We start from the raw sequence: 24,662 nt of genomic DNA, 5'->3' as shown, positions 1-24,662 counted from the left end.
TATATTTGTACAAATCACAAGGGTTTTTTCCATTTCACAAATGTTCCAACGGACTTCTCTGAACACTAACGCATGCATGAATTATTTTGAAATTAATTTAGGACTTAAAAAAAGATTACAGATGTGTAATCTTGAAGCATACACCAATTGTTTTGTTTCAATTAATTCAGGATTCTTGGTCCAGTTTTGTAAATGACGCATACGAGGTGACCTCCACAGGAATAAGAAAAAAATATATATCAATAGATAAAATATAAACTTAAACAATACATTAAAATGTTTGAAAGAATGAAATAACCGTATGTGTTCCGAATTTCGGGACAACCTGTACCACTGACCGCGCAGCTGTGACTGTACAACAACAGAGGAGACGGCGTCTGAAAAATGAGTAAACTTTTAATTAAATACCTTTGTACAGTACTCGGATAACAAATTTAGGGCTGCAGCCTTTAGACAAAAGTTCCGCGCGTCCACGCGGGGCGAGCGGCCGCAACGCATCCTCTCGTGTTCCGAGCGCACTCCACCGCCACCACAACCAAAAGCCAAACCAACCCCAAACTCACACCAGTTCACGGAATTTAAATCGAACCGTGTTCCAAAACGTGCGCGAACGAGGGAGCGAGGTGAACGCAAATCCCCGTCCCCGGCACGAAGAGCGCGCGCGCGCGAACTGACGCGCCACATGCACTCGTGCGTGCACGCACGTGTGTTTAAAATAAAAAGCACCTTTTTATTGTTTGTAATATAGGAACACACACGTCAGACACACTGACATGACTTTACGCGTGAATCCCCCCCCCACCACCACCACCCCTATTAAAAAAAAAACGCCGTGCAACAACATTCAAACAGCAGCCTCTTCAAGCATGAAATGCAGTTTCTTTTTGTAGTTAAGGCACACCAACAAGATATGCATCGCCAGTACGCAAGCTGGGTAACACTGTCTAATAATGTCTTTGCACTTTAGGTACACGTACGCAATGCGGTGGTATTGCTGTAATACTTTGGAAATACATTTTTAAAGAAAAATATAACAGGGAGCTGCTTAGCTGTCAACAGAAGGCTATAATCATGCGAATGCAATAGGGACGTCAACGTTTCCACAACCGGCTTTAGGTGATTGGTGAACAAAAGCGCACTTTAAAAAAAGAAATAAACTGGGACATCTAAGCGGTTTTTCTGCAGTGTAAATAGGGGATTGTAGACACAATTGAGCCTGGAATATACTGTGCTGTCCAAACCCAAGCACCACATAACATTGTCAGTACAAGGTTGTTTCACAGGGCCCGTTTTGTAAACAGATGCTGGAAATGGAGGTCAGATTTTTTTTTGGGCCAAATATTTTTGCAAGAGCCCGAGAAGAGGTCGTGAGCAATGGTGGGTCAAGGGGTCACGTGGTGGTTTTTTTGTTTGTTGTATTCGTAGAAGCACCGCGATTGTGAACGGAACCACGGCTCCAACGGAAACTCTTGCGATGCGGCCACTTCTTGACGGCAATGCAAATGCATTCAAGTGCACAGCAATAGAAATGAAGCAAATGGCAAAATGTTTAAATAGAAATGCATTAATAATAATAAAAAGGTTTAAAAATGTACAAAGTCCAATTCATTTGTTTAAAAAAAAAGCAAGTGCCCCTTGCAATTACGCATTTTATAATGGTTTCAGTCACAAAATGGCTTTAATGGAATTGCAATCTCAGCACTGTCGTTACAAAAAACGCTTTAAAATAAAACACCGAACCTGTACAAAAAACGAGACCTTTAAAAAAAAATTGTTCAATTCACACTTTGCGCAATTGTTGCTCAGCAGTTTCAAGAGTTTCATACAATTTTGTGAGATTCGAGTGCGCTTCCGGATGGGGGAATCGCGGTCTGCCCCGGACCAACATCGCCACCCAACAGGCGCGCACGCAAACAAAGCATCACCATTACAACTTTACATCTTTGCAAAATAACCCGACGGAAAAATAAAATGTACAGTTTGCATTTACACTCGGGAGATGCACCCACTTAAAATATTTGTAACAACCACCCCCCGCCCCCCCCCACTCTCCTAACGCAGGTAGCATCCAATACAAACAACCTATTAACAGGTCCCAAAAAAAACACGAAAATCAATATATGCGATTAGGTAGGAAAATATAGATATAAAACTAAAATAAACGAATCCATCGCAAACGCAACACCAAGAGTGGACCGTCAGGAACAAATTGTAATACGGGAGCTTAGGTGACTCGCCGTATCTTGCTTGCAGTACGAATTTTAAAACACCATGTGTGCTGGGGGATCCTCAAGCTCCTGTGCTCATTCCCCACCACAGCCCCAAGGTTTGTTTCGTCTCGCTTCAACAGACTGAACACGTCATAAAACGACAATTTCGCGTTGTACAGAAGAGCGTTGTATTTTTTTGGAATCCAAGGAAGTCGTGGCCGAGCCTCGGGGACTCTCTCAGGAGGAGGGTCCCGCAATTGAGAAGTTTCGACCAATTCCTCACTTGCACGCGAGCGGACATGGGGGTTGGGGGGGGGGCGCGCTTGGCAACAACCTGCACACACTCTCGTCCTCCGAAAGAGAAATACATGGGCGATCCACTTACCGGTACTCCGCTTAAATAAGCGAAAAACTATAAGGAGAGCACAACTTCATTTTGAAGCGTCCTGCATGTCTCCTAACAATCTCATTCAACCCATTACATCACCAATGCCCGCCCGATGCACTCTGTCCAACGTAGCGGGTGTGACTTGTTTACACCACATTTAATCACGCGCGAGCTCAGGTCAGTCGATAAAATGGATCACCCTGTTCGCAACCTATTTGCTTTACTTTCCGGTGGCCAGCGCACACAGCACTGCAAAACACTTGGGTGTTTTTGCACACACAGCATGGTGTCCAGAGCGATCCGACCCCAGTCAACAAGGCGGACAGCAAGCGTCTCTCGCTCGGCGATTGTAAAAGGCAGACCGTGGCGGGGGTGCGAGGAATTTAGCCTGGAAATCCCCTGTGGGGAGGCGGAGAGGCAAGACCCCCCGGCGTTATTGTGCAAACGAATGCCAGCGAGAGAGGGAGGCCGTGGCGGTTACACAACGCGTCTCCCACCGTGGACCCACGGCGATCAAGCAGCGCTGCGGCTCGCACGGGGACATGGCGAAACAATCCACCGGGGGTGCCACGGCTTTCAAGGAGGCCTTTGCGACAACATATCCAAGGTAAAAAATATTTAACGAAACACCGCAATTTGCAGTATTCGTTAAGAAAACATCAGACTTATTGTTTAAAAGATTTTTGTAATTTTTTTCTCGCATGTAAAAAAGGTTGACGCTACTTCTTACATAAAAAAGTAAAAGAAAATTGAGTTCAATTAAGTTTATTGTAAAAATGGCTTTTTTTAAAATGCACATTTTTCAGATGGGATTGGAATCTGTAGACCAGAGTGGATTCAAGGGTCCTACAACAAGAAGCATATGCCAAACCCCCCCCCACCCCCATTAGTAATACTGCACTTTGACAGAATAGCAGCGTACATACGGGCACTCGCAGGCAGTAGTCCAAAGGGTCAAACACAAAAAGTCGAGCCGTAGGAGGGATAAATGGAACAGAAAAACGAGGCATCAAGCGATCGTCTGAGATCAACGCCGACTCAACGGGTGATTTCTCCCATGCGTAAAAAGGGAGCGTGGTGGGGAAAGGGGGGGGGGGAGTGGAGTGGAGTGTTGGCGCGGCGGGTAGCAGGGGACGGTCAAGGAAGGAGAGAGAACTTGAGGCAGGCAAGGCCAGTTTGAAGAAGGCGAGGGGGCCTCGAGGTGTTGCGGTGAGGAAGCAGCGTGATTTTTAGATTGTCTTGTCGCCGTGCCTCTCCACTTGGCAGCCGGGGGAGGAGGAGGGGGCCGCGTTTGCCGCTCGGTTCGACGGCTGCATGGGGATGTTGCTGGTGACGGCGTGCGGAAACCGCTGGTGGTACCGCTCCAACCACAGGTACTTCACCGTCACCAGCTTGCCTGCGGGAAACAGTGGCACACGCTTTCACGTAAAAGGAAACGCCAGTCATTTGTTTACAACAACCACTTTTGTCCCTCCAGCAATGAAGCCACCAGCCCCACCTTTCCCTCCTGCGTCGATAGAATTAATAACACTTCGTGACAAGTCAAAAGTGGCTGTTCCTATGGGTAGACTGCCTCCTGATATTTCTCTCTTTCTTTTCTTCCAAAAGTCGTCGCAGGGCAGTCGACGATAAGGCTGGATGAACGTCTTTCACTTCTTGTTTTCTCTGGTCATAGCGATCGCTTACAGTGGAGCTAAGTTTTTCTCTTTGAATTCCTCCTCTATGCTCCCGACATAGGAATGTGGGATTGGCGCATGCAAAGGCGACCAAGGAATAGAAATACCCTTTGCTGCGATACCACGGTTATTAATTAATGTCATTCCAGGCACGGAGGGTGATGGATGTGCTCCTTACCGTCAAACCACGATCCGTGCAACGATTTGAATGCCTTCCCAGCGTGCTCAGGCGAAAGGCACTTGACGTACACGCAGCCCTGGGTAGCACACGAAAGGCGGAATGAGTCGGTGTATGTATGCTGAACTTCTTTCGCACCGTACGTAGCCAACCGTCCTAATCGGAGGCAGTGGGGTGGGCGCAGCAGCTGTACTGCTCACCTCATGCGAGGTCTTGTCCACCTCAATGTGGACGATGCCACCGTTGTCGTGGCACTTCTCCATGATGGCATCGTGGATTGACAGGTGCCATTTCTCCCCAATTTCCCTGACGAGGACAATAGCATCATCGTCATCATCATTATCATCAACAGCGGCAGCAGCAAAACATCATCATCAACAGAGATTCAGAGACTCCGCAGAGCCAGTGGCAAGAACCGTGAAGAGGATTTTTTTAATGACAAAATATCAGCAAACCACGAATAATAATGCCTTGCCTCCACAGCAGAGAAAATAAGATGCTGTCTAGCTCTCCCATGTGTTCTCGGAATGCACAGCGTGCTATGTGCCATGTCATAGGTTTCGCCCAATGTTTTGGGAGGTTCTACTACTGCCTCCTCGTTTATACGGCGTGACCTGCTCAATTCAGGTCTTGAAGAAGGTCCCAGCGCGAGGAGCGAAGCATCGCGCGTCGTGCCAAACAACCATTGCCGTCTCTCATGATCGTGCGATATAACACGCCTAGCACCTGCACACGAGCTGGTTTCATCGCTCCATGTCAGCGTATGGCCTCCCGGACGTGGCTGCTGCTCCGTCGTTCTGAGCGACGCGTGCTGCCCAAGCCAAATAATTTTTCTTAACAGCCAAAATTTTATCATGAACCAGCACGTGTTGTCTAATTCCTATGTTCCCCTTTGTCTCTCAATGTGTTTCCAAGCACGTATCTGCGTGTGCCTCTTCGCAGGTTTAGTTCAATTCATTTCTTTCATGTCCATATGTTTTTGATCCACACGCCAAAGAAGGGAGTATGCATTGATTACGAACGTTCCTACACAGGCACATTTGTATTCTGCGGCCACTCCAGTTGCAAGTAAGCTACTTCACTACAAATACATCCCCTCCCCCTCCGAGACGGGAAAGCTAATCCGCTTAAGACAGTGTACATACATGTCTGGGTCAAACATGTTGCGTATCTTGAGGCAGGGAGTGAGGCTGTGCAGTGGGGAGTTCCTCCGATCCAGGTGGAAGGCTGCATAGAGGCACAGAAAAACATCGCCACGTCAGTCAGAGCATGCCAGCATGCACTTTGAAGAACAAACACCAAGTAATCATTAAACTACAGCAATATCAGAAAAAAATGTTCAAGGGTAAAGTATGATAAACTCCCAAGGCAAGCGTTGCATTGTAATTAGGGCTGAATGATAGGCACGTAATGAGTCATCGATTAAAATCAAAGCCAAAACTCGCAACTACTGCTACACATGGCAACCAGTATGAGAAACATTTTTTGAGACTCTTGTACCCGATTAGTGGATACGAAAACACGGGTGCTCCGGTTTCCTCCTGCAAGTAAACACACTCAGTAAATGTCCGCTAACACCTTCACGTAGAGCTGGGGCAAATAATTGGCGCCGGCTCATGGCGTGGCTGCCGCCTTCCGGCTTGCCTGCGATTCCTCATGCCTCAGTAGATCTCTCGCTCTTTCAGAGCGAGCGAATAACAGGGCGGTGTGTTACAAGTTGAAATTATCATTAATGTTATCGGTGGGCCGTGGTGGCATGTTCTCCACCCCTGGGAAGCCTACGCTGTATTTAACTTGTGGTTCGTTCCACGCACCTCCGATTAGTACGGTTGGCTACGTACGGTGCGAAAGAAGTTCAATATGCAGGACATACGAAAGGCCCGAACCCTACGCGTGTGCACGGGTGAGTAAAGCGGGGGGGGGGTCACGTCGAGCAGCTCACCCTTGCCCTGCCAGATCTTGGCGGGCAGCTTCCCTGGCGGCGGAGCCGTGGCCGCGGCCTGCGTCCAGCGCCAGACCTCGCAGTCCTCGCCGGCCATGCGCTGCCGCTCCGTGCGCACGCGCGATTCGTTGGCGGCGATGAACGCCACGGCGCGGCGCCAGACCCGGCCCATCCTCCGCCTGCGTACAAAGACGAAGACAAAGATCCCCCGTATAGCATTAGCAGACTGTCTGAGCAAGTGTCGTTCGTGTGCGTAGTCACACACACCCACAAAATAAAGATCCTCCTGCATTTTTTCCATTGTCATATTTAGGCTTGTTTATCCAGGAAAGCCTCACTTAATCGCACAATTCTTTTTTCAGGAGGGGTCTGCCAGATTTCCACATTTGTGAGCAATAATAATTATTTACATTTGTAAGGCGCATTCCATCCATAGATGTCAACAAATGGGAGTAATATGCGTGCGTTTTTTTTGTTATTTGGCAAAATTTGAAACACGATGCCGGCACACAAGGGCCCACTCACGGAGCGTATTCCTGCGGTTAATGCTCACCGCAGTATTAATCAGGGCGGTCGCTGGATTTATACCGTAACATTTGTGGAAAAAGAGCTTCACAGCTCATCGGATTCCTCAAATACATATTCTGATTCATACCGTGAACATCTGCAGAAAGTGGTGAACACGCTCACACTGGGCCACGTCATCACCCACTGCCGCAGAGACTGTTGGAACAAGTGCTGTTGTACACGCACATGTACAGCCCCTTTTGTCAATCCACTGCTGGATGAGGGCCTCCCGATGCCGTGTGGGTCGTGGAAGTTAAAAAAAAAACAAATCACCACGTTGGTCAGTGCGTGTTGGTGAATGCAGGGAGCATTGATGTAATGTAAGAGCATAAAACCACAGTATGATGGATTGTGCTCCACTACTCTCCGCTGCCCACATCTACTGTCATTCTCATCAGTCGAATGTGCCGAGCTTGTTTCATAAGTGAGGGAGGATGGGTGGTTCGGTGTCCAAAGAAAGATGCTTTCAACCTTTCGTCTCTCATGGAAAGTCTTGTCCAACTGCTCAAATTGTCCCACAAACCGATCCATTCCCTTCCTCATCTCTTTCCTCTTCCCTTGCGGAATCGTCTTTGAGAAACCCGCCCTTGTCTTCAAGAGCTTCATAGCCTCATTGGATTTCTCCAGGATAAGTAAAGATTCCGATTCTAAAAAGGGGTTTCCCCACGAGCTACTCACCTCTCCTGCAGCGGAATGAGCGTGTCCCTGACGTGGGGAAGAGGCAACACGGGCTGCAGGGATTTGTTCTCCACGCAGTTCTCGCTGTGGCTCCGCAGCATGTCTGCAACAACGAGCGGGCCTTTCAGTTACAAATGAACGCACATCTTCCATTTACCCTCCTCATTTATCTGTACACTTACAGCCTCGTCGTTTGTCGTCCTTCTCCGCACCACCGATTAGCGCGGTCGGCTACGTACGGCGCGAGAGACGTTCCACAAACGTACAATCCACGACTTGATCACGCCCTCCCCGCGCTGTGCGGGTTGCGGGGTTTATTTGACCGCGCCGCCACGCTCCGTCAGTGTGGATTGGTGATGGTGGGCAGCAAAGAAGTACAGTACATCATTGTATCATGCTGCACTGCCCTCTGCTGCCCACAACCACATAGCCACCACAGCTGTCATGCTTGGTGGCTGCCCATCCAAGCACTATCCAGGCTCAACCCCAGCTTAGTCTCTGAGATCTGAAGAGATTGAGTGCATTGCAGATGAGTTGTCATGTAGCTACACGAAACACACACACATAATGGTATTTAAACAGATTTAAACATTCTATATTTAAATATATAACCACACCAGTAATTTCTAGTTGCAATATGTTCTGTGCATATTGAGTTTTCACATGAAAGTAAATAATTCCTCCTGTTTTATTGAAGGTCAAAAAATTTGTTAGAAATGTCACAAGGAATAAACAGCGATCATCAATGTGCACTTTATGACGAAAACGGAAAACAAAAAACCACGCACACACAGAATCGCCGTCATGTCTCAAACTCCTTACAAATGGCACTTCGTAATCTTGACGCATGTAAACCAGTTGCAAAGTAACAATCGTTACGCACACCACGGCAGCCGCCAGCACCGGTGTTACGGAGCGACTGGTCCCATGCCGCTGTGTTAACTTGCGTTGTACCCGGGGGGGGTGGGGGGAAAGAACGCAATCGAGATTTCGCACACGGGCCATCCCCCTGAGGTTCGAGGCATGCGAGATCTGCCGACAGCCAAAGCGAAAGCCGGCCACCGAAAGCGAAGCTATTAATATGTTCGACCTTCAAAGCCCGGAATCTGGAGTAACTGTGCCAATTAGGAATGCGCCAACTCTCCTTCAAGCTATTTCATTTCAAACCCACTCGACGCCTCGACGCTTTTGTCAGCCGGGACAGGCAGCGACAGCCGGTGGGGCAGGATAAGTGGCCGGCATGCGATGATCCTAACAAGTCACCTAATTGGAGATTCAACAAAGGAACTACACCTGGCTTCTCCTCGTCTCAAAAGGCGCTGGGCCGCACTTAACCACCGTGTTAGCACGACACGTGGCAGGTACTTCCCTCCAACACCTAAATTGTGACTGCAGTCAAGTGAAATTAAATCTCTCTCGCATCACCAAACATCGCCACGGATGCTTTTGCAGGAGAAACAAAATATAATAGATTCATAAGAGTTTTTTTTGTTTTGGGTTAGATCGCGTACATATAAACGTGGAGTTAAACCCGCCATCACCCGACACAGCCAATTAGTGAGGTTTGTCATGTAAGCAAAACATACCAATTAGACAATAATTTAGAACACTGGTGTGTTGGAGAGTAAACCCACATTTACAATTCGAGTACCGTGTTCGTTTCGCTGGTAATTACAACTAGCTTCATCAGGCGATAGCCAGAATTGTGGATAATTCCTCGTTTCGGTCTTAAATAAATGCAAGATGACATTGAACGGCCTTAGAAACTCACCATAACAGTTATAGGCTTTCAAATTAAGTAAGAAAGAAACGTGATTCACTTACCGATGATTCTCTCGACCAGGTCATACATGTTTCTGGTCTCTTCCTCCTCCTTGCGCCAGCGATACTTCATGTAGGCCAGCACGCCCAGCACAATCCCCACACCTGTTAAGCGCACACAACACGCGTCCACGTTTGACCGCTGTGTGCACACGGCTATGGGGATTATTCAACCGGTGGTGTCACGAGAAAGCGTCGCAAATGTCGCAAATATCGATTCGATGAGGGTGGATTGATAGGGAAGAGGTGATAAGATTATCTACATTGAGGAATTTACCTGAAGGTTAGAGGTAATCATATCACTAGCTCTCACCTTTGCCATGCATTTAATCCTAGCACAAAATCTAGGCTACATCAATATTTTTTCAAACTGCTGCCCAATCTGCAGCTCCCTTACCCCAGCCATCCGTGCTTTTGATTCCAAGCCTCTTCATGTTCAGGCTAAAAAAACATCCTTTTCTCCTCTGCCATTGGCAAACTGCCTTTCTCTATTACATAAATATGATGACTGTTGCTGTACCACATCTTGAGATATGGTAACACTTCGATACATCTATAATTTTGCAATGCAAATAATCCATCACCATGTAAATGCCCTTACCGACTACTCGGGTTTGACAAAAATTTGTCAAACCGTGAGGCCTACGTTGATTTACAGCACATTGGCACCTCTTTCCGAGGTAATTAACATGTTGCCACGGTGGCGAGATGGTAACTACCTCGCCTGGTATACAGGAGGTTGTGAGTTCTATATTTGGAGTTTTCATGTCTCTCTCCCTGTGGTTGCATGGATGTTTCTCCAGGTCCTCCGGTTTTTCCCTCCACATTTACAATCAACATGCGTTTAGAGTATTTGGCAAGCTATACATTTCCACACGATAAGCCACTTCGTTGGGCCATCACTTGTGACCAGGTCACTTCTGATAAAGAGCTGCAAAGCTCAGTGGGCTTTACCTGGTAGAATAAAAAATAATGTCGTTTTTAGTTTATCTTCGCGGCTCCGCAAGTGTGGTGGCGGTGCTGGTGGTGGCGACAAAGGTGGCAAGAGGGTGTGTGTGTGTGTGGCCCCTCGCCTGCAAACACGATGAACATCTTGTGCAGCACTGTGAGGAAGGCCCTGCGCAGGCGGCAGATGAAGGACCTCTGCGGGTGCGTCGACTCGAGGTATCGAACGTCCACGAGGTTCGCGACCTCCTGCTCCGTGTCCTCACCAAGCAACCTGGTGACACGCAGTGAGACACCGAATGGTGGTGAACGTCAAAAGTAGCATCAATCGGATTAAAATGTAGGCGTGTCTAACTTCTTTCGCACCGTACGTAGCCAAACGAGCTGAACGGAGATGCGGGATTAGAATCACACCGTGAATTAGAATCGCACTGTAGAATTGCACAAAATGTAGCCACCTGCCTAGGTGGCCCGGTGACTCAAACGTTGAGAGTTTGGGTTCAGTTTAATCAAAGTGAGTTCTGGTCACCAATAACTGCACTAAATAAATTGTATAAATCACATTTGCTTTTGTACCTAATTTGGTTGGAATAAAAAATATAGGTTTGACTGTCATGTAAAGGCAGGTGGGAAACTGCTGTCCACTACTGTCTGGACCAGAGGATACTTCAAGGGATTTCAGAGGTAGCTCTGCAACATCCTCTTTCATGGACCGTTCCTCGAACGTGAAGGGTTACCACTGCCCTGCAAGAGATGCGAAATGGATGCTTCGTCTCATGACGCGATGACGACAGCACAGCTGGGATCAGTTGTGGGAATAAGACCGTCGTTTGTAAACCCGTAGCCGGCTGCTCTGCGATTCATGGAGCACGCTATATTTATCTTTCACACGAGGTCCTGCTCACATTGTCTTGTGCACAGAGTGTTGAGGGGTGATGCAAACTCACCGAATGCCGAGGTCGGCTTCGCTCCCGATGATCGTCTGGAGTGAAGCGTTGAACATCGACTCGTTGACCAATGGGGATGTCGACTGCAACACAAAGACGACGCAAACTTACGAGCGGCCAACGACGTCCGCCGCTCACCAATTAGGAGACCTCTCAGTGTCTACGCCCAAGGCACAAGAGAAAATTTGAGTCTAAAAGCATCAAACACATCAGTGGAGATAACATAGCAAAAAAAAACGTACTAGTGGGAGGGGGTAACACTCTCCCCGTCGTGTTTCTTCGCAAAATATAGCAATGGTGTAGCAGATTCAATGTACACTGCACACAGCTGCATGACTACAGCTCACTTTTTAATCCACTGCTGGATGACGGCCTCCCCACACCTTATTTAACCATACTTTACCACGATGATAGCTGCAGGTTTCGATAAGACCGGAAGAATAGGCGAAAAGTAAATTAATCGAATTTGCTGCTCTTCCCAAGCTAATGCCCACCACATCTCCTCCCAAGTCCTATAACAACCTGTCTGTGCATAGTTGACACCCACCCAAGCACTATCCACACTTAACCGAGCTTAGATTCCAAGATCTAATGAGATCAGGTGCATTCCGGGTGATGTGGTCATCGGGAGCTGATTTTATATCATTACTATATTTGGAAAAAAATCAGGATAGTATATACATTACACATAACTTAATTAATGATTGATACAACTTTGTGCTCATGGGATACCACGGGAAGGCGAGAAGAGTCGGTTGCACAGAAAGGCAGATGAGCAAGTAGACTGGGATAGGGTAGGGCCGCTGGGACAAGAGTCCCCAAGACGGACAAAGTGGCCATGGCTCAAGATGAGGAGCGGGAAGAAATGGGGAGCGCCAGACAGGAAGGGGAAGAGAAGGCATGACCCGGCAAAGATGTCAGGGATGAGAGGGTGATGAGAGGGGAGGGAAGAGAGGGAGTGATGAGGAAAGAGCAAGAAGAGTGACCCGCACGGAGCACCGTCTGTTTTCACAGGGGGTGGGGGGAGAGGGGAGGGATTTAGAGTGGGGGTGGCCACACAGAAGTCACGTGATTTTACGGCAGGCTTGAGCCGGTTTGGGTATATAGTTAAATGGCACCGATGTCATACCCCCTCCCCCGACTATATAGGATCGCTCAGTGTCGTGATGCGAGAATGGTGCAGCGCCGACCAAAAGTTACCGTGATGAACGCGTATGCATCTACAAACGAAATCCTGCGGCTCTTGATGTGAACGTGGTCCCCGCAGTCCAGGTCACCTGTGGGAGACACGTGGCGTTTGTGAGCAGGTCCAGACATTTTATCGATGCCAGTAATCATTGCTATAACGACTAAGTGGCTTTTCTTTTCACATAGGTACGGCATATAAACTAACCAGGACTGCAATTCAAGCAAAAGTAATGTGTCATAGGGAGAAATGCTCAAAATATTGAATTGTCTGACACCCAGCTGAACTAACTTTTTAATACATTACAATACAATTTGATGCCAATATCATCTAAATGCTACCGTATCTCCGCAAATTATGCGGTGTAGAAATACTGGACATTTCATTCACAGGCACTTGAACAGTGGGCAGCGAGTCAACTAACTAGGACTGTAATTTAGATATAAATACTGTGTCCAACTTTCTCCCCATACGGGAGAAATGCTCATGAAATACCGCGGTGTCGGATGCACCCAGACGAACTCACGATTTCATCAGCGCAGGGACGACAGTTGTGCATTAAGTTTCACGTACGTGTGCCATTCACTCATTCCATAAATAAGCCACATTTTCTAAAACTATAATTACCATCAAAATGACACTCCATGTGCATGAGCAGAATCAGAATATTTATTTATACTGGAGGAATCCGATGAGCTATGAAGCACTTTTTCACAAATGTCCAGAAGGGGCGGGTAAAAACATTACAAAAAAATACAAAAAACGATAGTAGTGCAAAGTACAAGAACGGTAAATAAATCACCCAAACATACAAATAAAACAAAACCATTCCCATCCTACCAGTCAAACCCACTGAGGTATTATCTTATTTGTCAGAAGTGACCTGGGCCAAAAATGACAGCTCAACAAAGTGGCTTATCATTTGGACATCTATAGCAGCAAAATAATCAAAAGAATTAACGTTTCTAAATGTGGAGGACCCCAAGACTTTTGCTCCAAGGTTGCCCCAATATGCGGAAACTGCCCCCCTTGTTACCGGCACCGTGGTGGCTCACTGCCCCCACCCAAGAGAAATCTCTTCGAAATTAAAACCCGAGGGGGGAAATCTGGCCCTTGCCACAGTCTCCCAGAAACCCTGCGGTGCGGTAATAAAAGACCGCACCCGCAGGTGGGGGAAGGGGGGGTACCTTGCACTCAATTACACATGCGCCGCTCCGGCTATCGGGCGCTATGCTCGCCGCGCAACAATTACGCTGCGCCAATTCAGATTTAGCTGTAATGAGCTCCAAGTTATTCATGCGTTTCACGTGTAATTACCTGTGCAGTGTCCTAAATGTGCAATCGCCACTAATTGCACTGCTGTAGTCTACAAGCAAGTGAAAGAACCTTGACTTGGGTGCATCTTTAAATGGGCAATTAAAACAACTTATTCTTGCCCGCGGGTAATTCTAGGTTCAATTATTCACTGGATTCTTTGAGTGCCTTGGAAAAAATTTACACGAACTTTGAGGACACGCTCAAGAAATAATTGCTCGCACATTGCCTTGGCAAAATATTTTTTTTACTAAATTAAACACCGCTGGAGTATCAGCGTATAATTTATCAGCTAATTTGGAATGTACAGATAAAATGTATCCGATATGCTGTGCTGCAATTATTGTGTACAGCTAGACAACTCGTGTCAAAGAGAACCAGCTGCTGCTACTGCTGCTGCTGTCATTGTACCGGCGATGGTGGCCAGATGATCGTAGAGTTTGCTGAGGATCTGCCACTCAGGGCCATCGTCCTGTCAGGGAAGAAGCATAGCAAGTGTCAACACACAAACAACCGGCTCTTACAACCGTTTCACAACCATTTCAGTGCTCTGCTCGGTGTCAATGCGCATTTATGCATTATTTAAATGCATACGTACAACTCAAATTTGTTCATTCAGGGCAATGTCAAGCATTGTTTTTTTTAAAGCTAATGATGCAATAACAATCTGCTCAGAAATGTGAGGATGTAGATATTAACAAGGAACCATTCAACAAAGACTCCCAATACTTTGGTCATTAATATTGCATTATTTATGTTGACTTGGGCAACGTTTTTTTTTAAACATTAACTTAAAATCGCCCTTGATTTGCCCATAATTGAATCTCAAGACTTTTTTGGAGACTCCTGTATTGGGATGTTTGGTTAAATATGGTATTGCGCATTTGACAAACAGGAGAAAACTGAAGCATCCAGAGAACACACTGGCATGAAACGATAACACTCAAAGCTCTGCACAGATGGATTCACGTATCCAGTGCTCTACTACCACCTCCTGGCCATTTCACAACCCAATCCAAGTAAAAACCAGGTCGAAAACCAGCTTGGTTCGCGAGATCTGACGAGACAGAGTGAACTCGGGAGTGATTTTGTCATAACCAAATTGCAGTGCAGAAAAACTAAAATAAACCAACCGCATTGAACGTTAATGCCTCTAAGTGCGCATCTCAAATATCTACGGGACAGACACATCCAGGGGTCAGCGGGGACAGAGTGGCGCTCACGCAGACGCTCTGCGCGCCAGGCCCACGGACCGGCGTACTCCCCGCCCGCCCCCCACCCGTCACCGGCACAAGGCCAGGGCGACCGCCGCCAAACGAGCGCCAGCGAGCGCGCACCGACACCGCCGCGCGTCCCTGGCAGTGCCGCCGCAGCTGCCCAATCCATTATGCACCCCGGGGGTCCGTGGCAGCATTCCGTTTACAAGGCACCGAACGCCACGACGGAAACAAAACCCTCGCTGCTGAACCATCGCTCTCAATACCATAAATCCCAATTGAAGCTGGGACGATCAGCCGATTAAGTCAATTTATCTCCTAAAAATTGTCAACGACTACTTTTTTTGTAAGCTCGATTGCTCAGGCCGCATTGAGAATGGAAACGACCGTGACATTCTGCCTCCTTAAGGTGGGAAACCCCCAATAAGCAACGCCCAACATGACGCGTCTGATAATGGCGATGAGGTAAGGTGAGACTTGTTTTACCTCCAACTATTTTGCCATTATCCGACTACTCGAGTATCAACCCCAAAATCGGCCGCATTCTCTATTACTGAAAGAATCAGGTGGTCCAGCAATAATGACAAGGACATACACGCACGTCTGACAGCGAGGCCCTAACACGTGTTACGGCGGTGACATCGGCAGATGGGCACGAACAAGAGCAGAGGGCTCCACACTTCTAGGCATTACTGCAAGTACGACCCAAACGACTCCTGCTTCCATAGCGGCGCACAAATTCGATTTTCTTGCTACAAATTGGCTGCATACACTTGCAAAGTCTCACAATGTGCAAGGGGTGCAACCTGCATGGAGCGATTAATCTAGCGCACTTTTGTAATATGCCCCCGCCCCGCCACGGAGGCTCCTAATCCAATCACAAACTGTAGGCACGATATCATCAGGCCCTGTCGAGTGAGTCAACTGCTTATTCTGTGGCATGTATATTAACTTAGTACAGTAAGGTAAAGGAATGCTGTGCTTGACATTCAGAGTACCAAGTAGCTTATAATCTGTGACAGAGCCACAGTGAAAGACTGCCAAACCACAAGTGGTCCGATAATTACATTACAGTACAATGCATATTCATCGAGCTTAACTGTGGATATGTTCAGACTCGGTCGCACAGACTGGGAGTGGATGTATCACGTGTTACAACCATGCTTCAGATGATGCCACACCAAACCTCATATAAGGCCGAAACAATGCTGTATGTTTCAACACTTAATTCCGCTCGATTTAAAAAAAAATCTAAACTTGAATATTATTTTCCCTTTTTCAAACCTAGCCTCTGCGAAGCACTGACATATTTCAAGTGCATTTTCCCCATTCCCATTTAAAATTAACTCGTTCTATGGCAATAAAAAGGAAACGCATTCAGTGGAATTCACAATGGGTTTGAACTTCAATCTCTTTCAGAATTCACACAAATAAGTAGCCGGACTTGGACATGAGTCACTGGATATCTCTCGTGTAAGTGGAACAATGCCAGACATCTCTTTTTTTTTTGCAAGGAACAAGCACGCGTGCAACTGCACATGACTCGAATTCACAGACAGCTCTGCACATTTCTGCCTCATTTCCTGGCAGTCTCCTGTCTAGCTGCAGGACACGCCCGCCCGCCCGCCCGCCAGCCCGCCCCCCACCACTTCCTAACAGACCCTTCACATCCTCCTAGCACTTAATCGCACATCGACTTAACCTATTCCAGCTACACAAGTCTATCACAAAGCAAAGAGGACCCCCCCCCCCCCATTACAGAACTCGAATACACATTGCCGGAACTTGGCTTGGACATCACGCGTATGTGCCGTAATCATCACTTTTCTCTCCGTGTTTATTGGGGGGGGGGGGGGGGGGCAAAGAAAGCAAGGAAATCAAGCAAACGAGTGGATTCTGTTAAGCTTTCCGCCATACGCTCATCCTCAAAGTGACACTATCGGTAGCATTTTCACGAGGCAGACGGAAAGCGGTGTGTTCGGAGGCCACCATGAGGCACCGGCGTTCGGATAACGGCTCTGCCCGGGGAAACCGTTTGATCACCTTCCTTGGTTTTCTCGATTTGGGTAAGTCTCTAATAGCAACACAACCCTTACACCAAAGTCATGTTCGTATTGGATCACCTCTTAAGAGTTAAACATGATCCCCTCCTGCCACAGACGGACAGAGCGACCGCATGAATTGCTTTCAACCTTCTTTGGAAAGCGTTAAAAGCAACGGGCATGCTTGCAAAGGGCACTACAGTGCTTTTGTAAAAGAACTGCGAATGCTGAATGCCTTTTGCGGCACTCATCAGGGCAGCAGGAATGAATGATCGTTAGCCCCCCGCTGCTACACTATAATTCAATCCTCCGTGTTCTCTTTTTTATGAATATTTCCACTTCCTAGGTTTTAAAGAGCTGGGCGCCCCATATTATGGCAACAGGCCGATTCTTTACCCGGTGCCAGCCACCGTGATACAACCAGTAATTCTGTTCACGAGACCTCCGTCAACTCCTCACTTGCTCACCCCATGTCTGTCTCCCAGTGGGACAATGCCAATGTTCTGAACAAGCACTCTAATCGCCGACCCCATGGAAGAAACTTCCCGGTTTCAATTTACCCACGCAAACAATGGCCTGTATTGAACCGCACCAGAACATCGTATCGCATATGCGGCTATCGCATACACCGGTGGACAATTAAGAATAGCCAAGAGTGCGACCGAGGTCACCAGTCTCACAACCATGGACCACATAGGAATGCCCGCTGCCCGCTTCCATCATTCAACGGCAGAATTTCAGATACTCACCTTGAGGCTACTCCTGAAGGTTCCCACTCGCTCACCCACCAACCTCAACATGAATATAGAAACATTGCTGATCAACTCCCTGTCATACGAAATTGCCGATCAACACCCTGTTGCACGAAATAAGAACTCTGTATTCAAGTCTGTGGGTCTCTATGTAAGTTGGTGGCAGAGTACTGCGCGCTCCAGCCTGGTCCAAGAGTTTGTAACCGAAACTGCTATATGCAAGTAAATCATGCGATGCGCACCATAACTGGTACACTGCAACCGACACAAATCCGCTGGCTTCCTGTTATGGTGAACCTTTACCCCAAATATCTGCAGGGAGATGCGAACTGCAAAATAAATGTACATGGATTTCTTGCCAACGACAACCCGCCCATCAATGAAGACCTCAACAATGTAACTCTTATCATCATCATTAGACCTTCTTTGCCAGTACCAAAATGTAATAATAGGGTTTTCCCCTTTTTTTCTGGCAACAAAACTGAAATCTTCTTACAAGGATTCATGTCTGCATTAACCACAATACCTGCAGTCAAAATACAGACAAAAAACATACTATGATAATATATGCATTGTCTTTGAAACTGATTGGTCCACACCAAGTAACTCTTAGCTGACAAGTCCTGATGACTCCCCTCTTCTGGGATCGTGCTGTTACCCTCCTAGAATCTCACCCAGATCCGGAATAATGCTGAAAAACAGAGTGGAATAACGTGCACATCCAGAATCAACACCTAATTCGAGACCCAAATATCTTGCTTACTGGCTTCGACATTCCTCAAAGACACTGATGTACCATCAACCACATCAGAAAATTAACGAACCGATGCACCCATCTCCTTAATATATGAAAGATTAAAGACAAGCCATAGTGCAATTATGACCATGCAACCCAAACTATGGACCACATAGTACACCACCGTAGTCTATGCTTCATCAACGGAAGAGGAATAGCAAAACTACAATAACTCTCTCCTGAAGCCCTCTTGTGGCTCGCAGACCTCAAACATAGGCATTTAGCTACTGAACATACCGCCAGAGGCAAGAATAGAATATGCGAGTCAATGAGCCTCGAAATGACTCGATCTGAAAAAAAGAAGCACAAAGTAATGCCACTGCCCGCTTCCATAACTGACTGGCAGAAATGTTGATAGTCACCAAGAAGATACTCCTGACGCCATCCACTGGCTCACTCACCAGCCTCGGACATGAACACAAACATAGTTGATCAACTCCTCGGCATACGAAAAAGAAAAAAAATGCATGTTGCCCCTGACCTTTGACCTACCAGCTAAACTGCAATCAGCGCCATCAGTTTGAGATACTGGCATAACCCATAAAACCACCATCCAATCTGGTCAAAGTTGAACAGATATCATGTGCACAGGCAAACACTGGTACGAGAGAGAGGCTTTCAGAACATCGGACTCAACTTTTCAGCTTTTGACCTTAAATTTTTACTGGTAAAAAAAAATCAATGCGCAATAAACGTTCTATGAAACGCCATGAACTGCGCTGACATTAAGAGAAGGCATAGAGGTCATAAGGAGATGGTAGCTAACCTCAGCTTACCTCTGTTGTGGGGGAGAGGGGGACTCGTATTGATCAGAATGAGTAAATAGTCAAAACCTAAACAAGCGGCGGCATAAGCAGGAAAACTGAGGCAACAATGGAGCAGCAGCTGTGCCTGATCACAAGTTGCCTCAGATAACCTATGTTTCAATCAAGCATTCGCAAAGCCGACAGCTGAAAAGAGTCAGGCACTCTGAAGTTACAAATGTATTTATAACATTAGCATTCAGCACAGTGTAATGGTAAGAAGGGGGGGGGGCACATTTTATTTTAAATTATCCCACACCACCCCAAGGGCACTCCCTTCCAGTGCCCGGTTACCAATGAGCAGCAGTTTAATGCCGCAGTTTTGCCGGCTAATTTAGGCCAATTACTTTGCTGGAATTGCGCCTTGTAATGTGGGTTTAATGAAGCCTATCTCTTTTTTGCCAGACAAACCACCACCAACAACGTGACCATTTAACAACAGGGGGTTATAGCCCCTTTGTGTAAAAACCACGTGTGCTAATGCAGGGTTGAGCAAATTATGGCCCAGATAGGGCCCATGACTTCACTTAATACAGCCCGGTGTCACACAAGGCCTACTGACTTCAACATGGACAGCAAAAAATATTTATCCTTCAACTGCAAATATCATAGCCACATGTCTTATTTCAGAACTGCAGCCTGCCATTCACAATATGCTTGTGAGAGGAAAGCATACGTGATATAAAAAAAATCACACGAGGCATTAATGCGAGCCCTCTTATTTTTCGAGATAATGCCAAGGTGTGCCCGTCGTATTCGTCTCCTCAGGTGAAAAGATTTGTCCCTCATCTTTGCCAAAGGTTTCACACTCTAGTCTTGGCACATGCAAGTTGTTGGTGCGGTTATAACTTACCAAGGCAGAATGGTTACAGCAAGCACTGCTTGATGCTGCAGAAAAAAAACAGAGAAAACATTGAAGCACATAACAGGTGTGTTTAATCTCTTAAATTACTCTTTATGCAGCCTTTTGGCAACCAACTGATGAAGGCCTCCCCACACAATTGCTGGTCATGGGCGATTATTTATTTTCACCATACTTCACCACGCTGGTCAGAACAGGTTACACAGAAATATATTCTGTGCGATAATGAAGCCCAATATAAACTTCTCATTTCAAGACAAGCAGGTTGACTAAATCACATTTAGCAATGGTCTGTGGTATTTGACCACTGATTGGCAATTAAATATTTGTGTAGCACAGCAAAAAATATTTGCCCCTTCCTGAAAAGTGGGTTTTCCCTATCATCCACTAATGCTCGTGCGGGTTAATGCACGGGTTGGGTCGAGCCTTTAATTCAAACAAGAAACCCATTCGACCTCATTTTCCTCATACGTCTGTTTTGGCAAAAGGTGCCCAACGTCGCAGCAAATATGCACCACGACTGGGCGACCAAACTGCACACGCGTCCCACGCTTGCAATCCTAGCATTCGCTTCAGCTTCACGTGAGCCTGCATTGGGGGAAGGCCCTCTCATCCGCTGCTGGACGAGGGCCTCCCCCACGCCGTGCGGGATCATTTGACCATCAAGTAACCCACGCTGGTGCGGTGTGGGGTTGGTGAACACCGACCGCACAGATGTGAGAGCATAGAAGTACACAGAATAACAATGCACTTTGGTGCACTGCTTTATGCTGCCCACCAAGTAGTCCGGTGGCACCATGTATCTGTGGATGTATTCCGCCCATCCAAGCACTAGCCGGGCTTAGTCCTGCATAGCTTCCAAGACCTGATGAGATCGGGAAAATTCTGGGCATTTTGGTTTATATGCCATCAGTTTAGGTAACGGAATGAGTCTGAGTTGGTTTGGGGTCAGCTATATTTGTGCCAGAAATCAAGTTGGTTTTTTTCAAGTTTCTTATCCATTAAGGATGCTACAACGCATTGCCTAAGCAGAGCTGGGTTTAGGTTAGAACGTTACAAAGAGAAGATGTGTCAGTTCACACATACACCTGTTTACTGGTGCAACATAGCAGTTAGTTGCTTATAACCTTTTTGTGAACAGGTGAATGTTTTATGGCTTTTTCAATTTATTGATGAAAATGCTTAAGGTTTTCTTTACTATTTATCCCAGTGCTACACATTTCTTTGGACGCTCTGCCTTTCTTACACGTTGAATTAATTTTACTGTTTCGTATGTAGTAATTTAAACCCAAATTTAAATGCCTGGTGTCAAAGGGTACCTACATAGACTTATGATTCCACATATTACGAAACCTACCTACCCTCTACATTATATTTAAAATGTTTCCCTTGCAAAACAGACTCTTGATCTTAATGAGACGTGGGGTTATTTGACCAGAATTCACCGCATTGGTCAGTACGGGTTGGTTAAGGCGTGGAGCAGCGGTCTTCATTGCAAGGCCTGCAGGCCACTGGCGGCCCCTGGTGGCCTTTAGTGCGCCCCTCCCCGACACTACACAAATGTGAAAACACCCCCATCGTGCCGTCAAACCCAATGGTGTGGAGTATGGTCGTGGAATCAGAGGTACAGAACAACACATGTTGCTAGACTGCCCAACCACGCATGCTTGCAAGCCCTATGACAACCTGTTGTACGTGTGGTGATCACCCACCAAAGCCCTAGTCAGGCTCATGCCTAGTTGGCTTCTGAGATATTGGTGCATTCCAGGCGAGATGCAAATCATCAACCGTGGTTAATCCACCGTGAATGAAGGGCTTTCCAAAGCACCACCAGCTTAAGTAACTTTGCCGTGTAATAATCCACCTAGCACCCTGCACTGGAGTGTATTTTATCACTCCATCTCCCTTATGGACGTCCGTCTGCATCTACAACCGACTATCCTATTCTTATGGACGTCCTCTCGGATATGACCTTATCCGGCTATGACCTTATCTAACCTTTACATTTAACTCCCAAGTCTCCCTTTCAAAAAGGATTCCTGGTCTCAAATGGCTCCTACTTGGTCATAACATTAAACAGATGATCTAATCTAACCCTTCTTTATCTTATCTCCGTCTGCATCTACAACCGACTATCCTATTCTTCTCTTCCTTCAGATATTAGGAAGCCACTGGTAGCCGTGCACTTTTAAATCCAGATTTTAAAAAAAACCCAACACATTTTCTTTAGAACTGCTTTTTTGCCTTCGGTTTGTCGTCCTTCCCCCGCATCCCCGACTTATTAGCGCGGTTGGCGAACGCACGGTACGAAAGAAGTCCAACACACACGCACAGTACACAACCATCCTCCCCCATCCCACGTTGACCACGGCCACCCAGCCTCAACAACTCACTGGCGTTGCCCTGACGCTCGCTCGCCGTCCTGATGTTCACGTAGACGAACGCGAGGCACAGGAAGAAGAGAGCTGTGCTCAGCAGGAGCAGCATGGACAGGTACTGGGCACAGAAGGCTCGCCGGCGGGTCACCGCCTCGCCCTCCTCCACCTTGAACTGGCGAAGCAGCTCCCGCTCAGTCTCCGAGCCGCGTCTCGCTCGCGTGTGGTTGGTGCCAGAGTGGTTGGCGTCCGGGGTGGTGGTGGTTGTGGTAGACGACGAAGACGAGGTTGAGGTGGTGGTGGTGACCATGGGTGCGTGGGTCTCGCTTGACCCCGCAACCTGCCGGTTTCGCACCACGCAGTTGCCGTGATGGTCACCCTGCTTGGTGGCACGATCACCACCACCACCACCACCGTGGCCACCAGCCACCACTCCGTCGCAAGCAACGCCATCAACTGCAACACCACGTCCAGTTCCACCGCCGTTTGTTCCATCAGCTACGTAACGCGCCCCACACAACTTCTCGCTCGGATTCTGCTGGACGACTGAGTCCGCAACGCCCGGCGAGGACTTGACGAGCCCTCTGCCCACAGCCTGCTGCTGTTGCTGCTGCCTCTGCAACCGGTGGTGTTGATGCTGCTGCTTCTGATGGTGGTGCTGGTGGCGAGGGTGTTGATGCCTCCTCGAGTCCCCGTGCAACCTCGCGGCACCAGTGGGGTTCCTCCCCTCGTCGTCCTCGCCGTCGGATGCCGAATATCCCTCGCTGCCGCTGCTGCTACCGCTGCTGCTGTTCCCATTGGCGCCTCCTTCGCCTCCTCGGCTGTGCTCGAGGGCCGCGCCGCCAGGCTGCAGCGGCACAAGCTTGGCCCCTCCTCGGCCATTGGGGCTCGGCAAGGCCGGGGCCTTGAACCGCGGAGAGTCGCGCTTGAGGCCGTTGTTGAGTGCGGCCGTGCGAGGAGAAGGTGGTGAATGTTGGTAGCGAGGAGGGGAGTGAGGAGACGGCGGCGGCGGCGGGTGCGGAATGGATGGGAACGGGGACACGGGATGATGATGATGGTGGTGGCGATGGTGGTGGTGCGACACAATCGCCTCGCCCTCGCTCTCGTCCGAGCTGAAGCCCACGCCGATCCGCCGACTTCGCGGCCTCCCTACCGACCTCGCCTGCTGCTGCTGCTGCTCAGGGTGGAGGTGACGCTGCTGCTGCTGCTGAACTCGGCTCTCCCTCTCCTTATCGTCGTCGCGTTGATCGAAGCCGCCGCCACCGCCGCCGCTGCCTCCTCCTCCTCCGTCTCCGTCCTTGGACCGCCTGCCGAGCCTGCTGCGTGCGGGCAGCCGCGTGGAGGCGACGGCGGAGCGAGGCGAGACGCCGTCCCTCACCCGCGCCGCCATCTTCTTCTTACTCTCATGCGGGGGGGGGGGGGTTGGGGGAAGGGGTGGGGGGGGGGACTCCTCATCCCCCCCCCCACCTCGTGGGGGAGGGGGAGTCGGACGTGACGTCGTCGCAACGGGAAGTGGCGGAATGTGCACGCGACGGGACACGCACGTGCGAGGGAGAGCGAGGCCGCTATTACCGTATTGTCCCGATTATAAGGCGCACTCACACTATTACCGTATTAAATTTCAATTTTAAAGCTTTCGTGACTGCAAGGATTCATCTTCTTTGGTTCTTTCGGTAAAGTCACGTAGAATGAGAATAAAAGAATAAAATAATAAAATAAAATAACAATAAAATTCTCACGACGTTTCGGCCACAACACAAGTGGCCTTCATCAGGTGAAGGGACGAGACTCTGGAGGACAGCGCTGGAGCGCTGGAGCGATGGAGCGATCGAAGCTCCAGCGCTGTCCTCCAGACAGTCTCGTCCCTTCACCTGATGAAAGCCACTTGTGTTGTGGCCGAAACGTCGTGAGAATTTTATTGTTATTTTATTTTATTCATTTATTCTTTTATTCTCATTCTACG

At 48.0% G+C, this 24,662-nt stretch overlaps 1 protein-coding gene across 1 annotated transcript; it reads right to left on the bottom strand.

The window, feature by feature from the left end:
* Positions 1-378: 378 nt before the first annotated feature.
* LEMD3 (LEM domain containing 3) lies at positions 379-24,127 on the bottom strand. The gene is made up of 13 exons (XM_032954358.2): positions 22,718-24,127; positions 20,316-20,350; positions 14,264-14,324; positions 12,553-12,629; positions 11,353-11,435; positions 10,534-10,679; positions 9,464-9,565; positions 7,640-7,742; positions 6,395-6,573; positions 5,598-5,679; positions 4,653-4,758; positions 4,453-4,531; positions 379-3,994 (listed from the first exon to the last, which is right to left on the bottom strand). Exons 1-13 carry the CDS (start codon positions 24,087-24,089, stop codon positions 3,828-3,830), a joined length of 2,592 nt encoding a protein of 863 aa, XP_032810249.2. The 5' UTR covers positions 24,090-24,127; the 3' UTR covers positions 379-3,827.
* Between the last annotated feature and the right edge of the window lie 535 nt (positions 24,128-24,662).

The sequence above is a fragment of the Petromyzon marinus genome, chromosome 14, assembly GCF_048934315.1.
Source record: "Petromyzon marinus isolate PM22_M1 ecotype Great Lakes invasive population chromosome 14, UKy_Petmar_22M1.pri1.0, whole genome shotgun sequence".
Taxonomy (NCBI): Eukaryota; Metazoa; Chordata; class Hyperoartia; order Petromyzontiformes; family Petromyzontidae; genus Petromyzon; species Petromyzon marinus.
This window is presented reverse-complemented; position numbering and strand designations above follow the sequence as displayed.

Coding starts and splice junctions, on each gene's coding strand:
- LEMD3 (XM_032954358.2), bottom strand. CDS start 24,089: ATGGCGGCGCGGGTGAGGGACGGCGTCTCGCCTCGCTCCGCCGTCGCC. Junction 20,351..22,717: donor CGAGCGTCAGGGCAACGCCA/GTGAGTTGTTGA, acceptor TTTTTTCTGCAG/CATCAAGCAGTGCTTGCTGT. Junction 9,566..10,533: donor GATGTTCATCGTGTTTGCAG/GCGAGGGGCCAC, acceptor TGCGCTTAACAG/GTGTGGGGATTGTGCTGGGC.